Source organism: Lolium perenne, chromosome 4 (genome assembly GCF_019359855.2).
Source record: "Lolium perenne isolate Kyuss_39 chromosome 4, Kyuss_2.0, whole genome shotgun sequence".
Classification (NCBI taxonomy): Eukaryota; Viridiplantae; Streptophyta; class Magnoliopsida; order Poales; family Poaceae; genus Lolium; species Lolium perenne.
Window position 1 is genome coordinate 152,633,156 of NC_067247.2, and position 7,665 is coordinate 152,640,820.

General features: G+C 57.0%; 1 protein-coding gene across 1 annotated transcript; it reads left to right on the forward strand.

Annotated features, from left to right (window-relative positions):
* Nucleotides 1-621: 621 nt before the first annotated feature.
* Nucleotides 622-4,953, forward strand: LOC127294178 (ABC transporter G family member 25). The gene is made up of 3 exons (XM_051323927.1): nucleotides 622-915; nucleotides 1,064-1,910; nucleotides 3,538-4,953. The coding sequence occupies exons 1-3, from the start codon at nucleotides 781-783 to the stop codon at nucleotides 4,503-4,505; spliced, it is 1,950 nt and encodes a 649-aa protein (XP_051179887.1). The 5' UTR covers nucleotides 622-780; the 3' UTR covers nucleotides 4,506-4,953.
* The last annotated feature ends 2,712 nt before the right edge of the window (nucleotides 4,954-7,665 follow it).

Sequence of the window (7,665 nt, forward strand, 5' to 3'; positions counted from 1 at the left end):
TTATATATATCCATGCAACTAACCATGCATATCAATCTCTTAGAGCCATGTTAAATATTTTATGATGTGCAATTATATGGAGCGAGATAGAATAGCTTCTCGATCTATCAAGAACAGCCAATCCATAAAATCTATACCCGACTTTTTGGTAAAATATCTGCGACTATGGTTTGGTCAAAATGATGAAATGTTAATATTAACCGCCGCGGCACAGTAGGAGGTTCGGCCGGCCGGCGGCGTGGGGTGTTGGAGTGCGCACGCAGGCGCGCTGTGGTGATGCCACCGCACCACTGCACCAGCGCGCGCACCAAACGGCTACCCCATCTTCTCGCGCGCCTTTTTCTTCCTCGCTTCGATTCCCCGAACCAGCCAGCAATCTCTCTTCTTCGTCTCTTCCACGGCGACCCCAGGTCCAACGAAAAAAAGGTGGGGGCATGGGTGCCGCGCGCCAAAAGCACACACTACCGCCGGTGGGCCCGCCGCTCCACTCGCCGCGCGCCTCCCGCCACGTGCCGCCTCCCTTGCCACGGTGACGTGGCCCTCACCACCCTCCATGTCCATGTGCCATGGACGCCACCTCCTTTATATACCCCTCCCACCTCCCACTTCCCCTTCGATCCTCTTCTCACACTCGATCGATCACCACCACCATCCACGGAAGCGCCAACCACCACCACCTCCACTCCATCGATCGATCGCTAACTCATCGCCATCCTCTCCGTTTGATCGATCGTGTAGCATATCTTTGAGGAAACTGAGCTCGAGCTGCGATCGAACACGATGCCTCCGAACGGGCAGGGCATGCACGGCGGGGCCGCCGGCGTAGTCGCCTTACCGCCGCAGGCCACGCCGGCGCCGGCATCGTCCAAGATGGACTGCTTCTTGACGTCCGTCTGCACGCCGCTCAACCTCCAGGTTGGTAGCTAGCCCTACACACGCATCATGCATGGTCTATGTCGCGTGCACGTGTGTGTTAGCTTGCTATCTGCGCGCGGAATCGCGGTTTCAAATCATCGTGGACTAGTTTTTGACGGCGCGTGTGCTTTTGATGCTGTGGTTGCAGTTCATCGACGTAGCCTACCGCGTCAAGGTGGAGCGCACGGCTGCTGCGGCGGGGAAGGAGCCGCCGGGGAGGATATCGCACTCGGGCGGAGGCGGCGGAGTGATGGGCGGCGTCGGGGCCGTGGAGGAGCGGACGATCCTCAAGGGGATCACGGGCGAGGCGCGGCCCGGTGAGGTTCTGGCGGTGCTGGGCCCGTCGGGGAGCGGCAAGTCGACGCTGCTCTCCATCCTGGGCGGCCGCATCTCCGGCCGCCACACCGGCACCGTGCTGGCCGGCGGGCGCGCGCCGTGCCGCGCCGTGCAGCGCCGTACGGGGTTCGTGGCCCAGGACGACGTGCTCCACCCGCACCTCACCGTCCGCGAGACGCTCGCCTTCTGCGCCATGCTGCGGCTCCCCACATCTGCCCCGACCTCCGCCAAACTCGCCGCCGCCGAGGCGGTGATCGCGGAGCTGGGGCTGGGCGCGTGCGCCGACACCATCGTGGGCAACGCGTTCGTGCGCGGCGTGTCGGGGGGCGAGCGGAAGCGCGTGAGCATCGGGCACGAGCTGCTGGTGAACCCCAGCTTGCTCGTCCTCGACGAGCCCACCTCCGGACTTGACTCCACCGCCGCCTCCCGCCTCGTGGCCACGCTGACGGCGCTGGCGAGGAAAGGCCGCACGGTGGTGCTATCGGTGCACCAGCCGTCCAGCCGCGTGTACCGGGCGTTCGACTCCGTGCTGCTGCTGGCGGAGGGGAGCTGCATGTACTACGGGCCGGGGCGCGACGCCATGGACTACTTCGCCTCCGTCGGCTTCGCGCCGGGGTTCCACGTCAACCCCGCCGACTTCATGCTCGACCTCGCTAATGGTGAGTTGATTCTCGTACTACTACTACTAGTAACTCCTTTGTTTCCATGAAAACTTATCTAAAGCTAGCAAGAGATGGATGCTTCCCTTCCAACATGCATGCATGCATGAGTACTAGAAATTCAGATTCACCAAACCATTAAACAATCTAGCTAGAGAGAGAGAGAGGCTGAACGCCAAAGGCAACACTAGCAGCATAATCTTACGTGTTCTTGTTCGATCCCCTTTTAGCATTGTGACTAGGTATTAGATCAGCGATGAGGAGAATATGGAGACAAGTAAAACCCCTAATCTGGTGGACATAGTGTGGAGTGCACCCAACTAAAAGATCGGATCGATTGAGAGGGGCAGAAATAAAAAAGAGTGGCATCATGATGATGATGCCAGTGCCTAAGCCAAGCTAAGCTAAGCTAAGCTAAGCCAAGCCAGTGTAGTGTGTGTTCTCTCACTACTACCAGCTTTTGCGCAAAGCACTTTAGTTAGGGTTGAATAATCGCACCCACCGGACACATGTCAGCTAGGGAAGAAGTCGGGACCGGTGGGACACTGCTATTGGGCCTATCGGCCGATAGCTACACGGCCCAATGCGTTCCCTCCACTCTACTGCTGCTGCTATGCTACTCCAGTGTAATGCAAGCACTGTCTAGTCACGAGGTCGCATCCTCCGCCTGTTCATCCGCAATTTAGGGCGACCAGGGTTTACGATTTCAGTGGTGATTGCCCTCCAGGGTTTTGTCTATATTCTACAGGTTTCCTGGAAAGAAATCTAATCACAATCACATCTGAAAGTATTTGGGTCAAGATTTGGTCCTTCTCCTCATAACCTCACACCATTCCTTTTCTTTTTTAGACATACATCACCTCACTTCATGCTTCTCTTGCACAGCAAAACCGCATAATTTCAGTGCTGCGCTTTTAAACGATAGTTATATGTTTGGTAAAGTGTCATGTTCTCAGTGCAGCACTGTCCACCGTTGGAGCATGAATATGTAGTATTACTCGCTATCTGATCCATACTACTGTATTAAGTATAGCTGACTTAGTGTAAACTTGCACTAATTCAGCACAACTTAATATGGATTGGAGGGAGCACATAGTCACATACAAGGCAAGATGGTTAAGCAATGGTGGGGGCTGAGATTTCTGAAAGCTTGAGAGTTCAGACAACTGAGAATTAGGCAGCAAAGCTGTAGACACGTAGATCCGACATCCGTGACAGCTTTCAGTTGGATCGGGTTCCTTCCTTCTTTCCCATTATTAGCACGAACGAGCCACCTGAGCTGAGAAGGTGAAGGAGAAGGATCCCGGCGGCAACCACCGTCGATATTGTTCCCAAGTGCCCCTGTCACTACCGTTGGCCGCTTTCGACAGGAGGAATCATCTATCGCTGCAATTTCGCCACCTCCTTTCCTTTTCCTGCTGCTTGACGAGGCACCCTTTTGAGCCGTTGGATGACCAGCCACCACGTCGGTCGACTCGAAGCAGGGGTCATTCATGGCGGCGTCCGCTAGATTCCACACAGAAACGAACTGAACGTCATGATATCTTCGTCTGATTTTAAGGATTGTTTGTTTTCTGCGAAAGATTGTTCTGTTCTCTAACTGTTGAATGAATCTCTTCTTGTGCAGGCTTTGCTCAAGCAGAGTACAGCGACTCCCCGGCGGCGGGAGGCAGCGTGAAGCAGACGCTCATAGCATCCTACAGCAGGGTGCTGGCCCCCAAGGTGAAGGCCGCCATCAACGCGGGCGCGCTCGTTCCCGACAACCACGCGTCCAGGGAGCACCAGCAGCAGCCGCAGCCGCTGGAGAGCTGCAGCGGGTGCACGACCTGGACGAACCAGTTCACCATCCTGCTCAGGCGCAGCCTCAAGGAGCGCCGCCACGAGACATTCACCTCGCTGCGCCTCTTCCAGATCATCGCGCCGGCGCTGGTGGCGGGGTCCATGTGGTGGCGGTCCACGCCGCTGGAGGTGCAGGACCGGATGGGCCTGCTCTTCTTCGTCTCCATCTTCTGGGGCGTTTTCGCCTCCTTCAACGCCGTCTTCGCCTTCCCGCAGGAGCGGCCCGTGCTGGCCAGGGAGCGCGCCTCGGGGATGTACTCTCTCTCGGCCTACTTCATGTCCAGGATGGCCGGCGACCTGCCCATGGAGCTCGCCCTGCCAACCGCCTTCACCGTCATCGTCTACCTCATGGCCGGCCTCAACCCGGCGCCCACCGCGTTCGCGCTCACCCTCCTCGTCATCCTCTGCTACGTGCTCGTCGCCGAGGGGCTGGGGCTCGCCATCGGCGCCCTCATGATGGACGCCAAGCGCGCCTCCACGCTCGCTACCGTCATTATGCTCGCCTACCTCCTCACGGGCGGCTTCTACGTGCACAACGTGCCAGGGTTCATGGTGTGGGCCAAGTACACCTCCTTCACATACTACTGCTTCCGCCTGCTCATCGCCGTGCAGTACGGCGGCCACCTCGCTCGGCTGCTCCCGCCGGACTCAACGCACGGCGAGGCCAGCACGGCGACCTGCATCGCGGCGCTCGTCGCAATGTTCTTCGGGTACCGGCTCCTCGCCTACCTCGCGCTGCGCCGTGTCAGGACGTGACCGATGCTTCCTGCACACGGCCACGCGCCGCCGCATGCAGCTCTAGCGTAGCAGGTGTCAATTAGTAGACCATTCAGGCCAGCCCAGTCTAGCGAACGCGCGCGCACGCGCGGTAACTGAATTTAACTGATCCGCGCGTGCCGCGCGTCGCCAGCGTCGAAGAAAATGGCTCGGGCGGGGCGCTGGACTGACTAAGGGATTCTAGTGTTGTTGGCACGGTGGTCGTTCTTCCCTGGGCGATCCATCGACCAGGGTTTCTTCTCTTGCTCATAATCTGTTCCTCAGTTCTCTGGGTTGGTTTCCTTCTTGCTGGATCAACAAGTCTCTTCTGGCAAGCCAATCACGATTGATTAATCCCGTGTAATTTTATTATTCTCTAATCAGATCGATTCGTTAAGACTGTAATCGATAGATGTGTATGAGAATGCAAATTGTTTCCTTTGCAGAATTGTCCAACTAAATATGCTACTCCCTCTGTGTCTTAGATGGGTTTCTCATCTGGTCAATTATGTCTTCTACCCGCATGATGCTGAAGAGATCTTGAAAATTCGTATTCCGCATGATGCTGAAGAGAAATGCTTATAACTCTGCCTTGATGAATAGATCAAACACAAGCGGCAATGATCCAGTACTAATCCAAATGGTGAGAGAAAATTATGGGACCTCATTTGGAAAGCCAATGTTCCTCCCAAGATCAGGGTTTTTGGTTGGAAATTAGCTTCTCGGAATAAAGTGTTCAACCCAACCCTCCCTCCCGCACCCCACCCTCCCAACCCTAGCCGCCGCCGCCGCCGGTAGCGCCGCCGGGGCAAAGACCCTCGGGGCGTGGCGGCGATGGGGGCCCTTCCTCGTCGGTGCGTGATGAACGGCGGCCGGATCCCACCTCCTCGACGCATGGCGGAGCAGGCGCAGATCGGATGGGATGGGCGACGTGCGCTGCGGCCCCCTCCTCCCGGCGATTGTCCCCTGGCGGACCGGCCGGCGCGGGTGGGTTGGGCGGTGGCGGCCTGTCTCCCTCCTTCCGTCGGCTCTCCCCCGCAGCACTCCGACAGGGCTGGGTGGGCGGCGGCCAGGCCCTCGGTCTGCGCCATGCCCTCCCCCCCCCCCCCGCCTCTCGTCGGTGCGTGGAGGTGATCTCGAGATTCTTCCGCGACACGAGGGCGCCCGGGACAGCAGCCTTGGGTTCGACGGAGGAGGTGGCCCTCTTCTTCCCCGGAGAGGGTCGGCCTGCGGTTGGTGGTGGTGGATCCTTGATCTATCACCGCGATCCGGCGGCGAGATGGAGTAGCATGGAAGCCGGCGATGGTGTCGCCGGTGGAGGGTTGGATTGGCCAGCCCGGGATGGTCGCCGACGTGGGGGTCCGACCTGAATAAAGGCGGCGGTCCTAGGGCCTCTCTTGTGTGAAGAGGAGGACCTACCGGAGGCCTGGACTCGTGATCTGGCCGGGGGTTGAGTTCCGGAAGGCTCCGCCGGCGAATGTAACAGTGCTTTGCCTGGAGTTTGCTGGATCGGAGGTATTCGGTCGTGCGCACCCATGCTTTTATTCCGACCGATTGGTTCTGGAGGGAGCGGCGCGAAGCTCTTTTTCTGTGTTGACATCAAGTGACTATGGATCCATGATGAAAGTCGGAAGAAGAGAATTTCATGAAGGCCGGAGGGGAGGACTAGCTAAGGGAGGTTCAAGTCTCGGCGCTATTGAGGTTCAAGTCACAGCAGCGGTATGAAAGTGGGGGCGACAACACAGGTGAAGTGCAGAGTCCTACCTTTCAGGGTGAAAATCCAAGGTCTGGCCTTAACTGGTTGTGTCTGGCAATGACCTTGGTGGAGGCATTGTTTTGAGAGTGGGGACTATCTTCAGGGTGAAAACCCAAGATCTTTGATCGGGCGACGATGGTGTTTGAGCATTGTTCCCTTCTTGGAGGCGTCGTTTTTTGAAGAGTCTGTAATTCAGGTGTTGTCATGGCGGTGGATGTATTGCTGTTGTTAGGCCCGAGATATTGTAGCGGGACTTTTGTTTCTTAGTTTTCTTTTCCTTTTTTTGGCTGTGTGCATCCGTAGTGCCATTAGGGTGGTGCGTTTTTGCAGATGCTGGATGTAATTGGTATCTCTTGATATTAATATATTCCCTTTATCGAAAAAAATTAGCTTCTCGGAGCCTTACTGTTTAGACAAACAGATGTACTTGGGACACTTGCCAAGTTTATGGCCGAGACCAGAATGTGAATTCCATGCTGTTATGTCTTGCCCAAAAACTCATGCTCTTAGGCTAGAAATGCGTAATTATTGGGACATTCCTAAAGAAGAAAGCCTAAGGGCATTTCCAACGGGGCGACCCATCTCACGCCCGCGCGTCCGGATGGGTCGAGCCGGACAAAAAAGTGGCCCAACGCGGGCACGCACCGCAAAAGCGGACGGCCGCGGCGTCCGGAACGACTCTGGGCCGGGTTTGCGTGGCCGCGGATGGCACGCGGCGTCCTCGCGTGTCCGCCTGGTCCGCGTGGCTGGCCCAGCTGTCGGTGCCCCAGTCCTATTAAATGTGGACTGGGGGAGGGGGACTATCCCTATCTAGTCCCCACTCCCCACTCCGGCCACACGCACGCGCGGGCTAGAGCTTCCGCGCCGCCATGACCCCGAAGCGCGAGTTTTCCCCGTCTGCGAACGACCACGAGGCCGGCAGCAGCCGGCCAGTCGCGCCGGCGGCGTTCGCCATGGGGCCGCCGGTGACATAGGCATCCCCAATGGGCCTGCCGAAGAAGATACCCGGGGTTTACTGGAGGCCCACATCCCCAATTGTATTAGGAATATCAACTTGTAATTATTACGGGACGGTTCAGAAACCCTCCCGGACTCTGTAACTTGTGCATCACGAAACCCTCGGCTCCGCCTCCTATATAAGGGGGAGACGAGGGACAAAGAAAGGATCGATTCATTGTTTCACGCAACCCTAGTTTTCATAGCAGTCGAGTACTTTTCCGGCTGAAACCTTCGAGATCTACTTGCCCTCTACTTCCAACTAAACCCTAGTCTACAACTCGTAGGCATTGATAAGTTTATCCCTTATCAATTGGCACCGTCTGTGGGAATTAGAGGCGACAAGGATCTGATCTCGATGGCACGTTCGACATCATCAACATCTTCGGTAGCAAGCAACATGATGGA

Bases quoted from the DNA above. Each gene is read 5' to 3' on its own strand.
- LOC127294178 (XM_051323927.1), top strand. From the start codon at position 781: ATGCCTCCGAACGGGCAGGGCATGCACGGCGGGGCCGCCGGCGTAGTC. The intron at 916-1,063 runs GTTGGTAGCTAG...CTGTGGTTGCAG, and splicing joins GCACGCCGCTCAACCTCCAG to TTCATCGACGTAGCCTACCG. The intron at 1,911-3,537 runs GTGAGTTGATTC...CTTCTTGTGCAG, and splicing joins CATGCTCGACCTCGCTAATG to GCTTTGCTCAAGCAGAGTAC.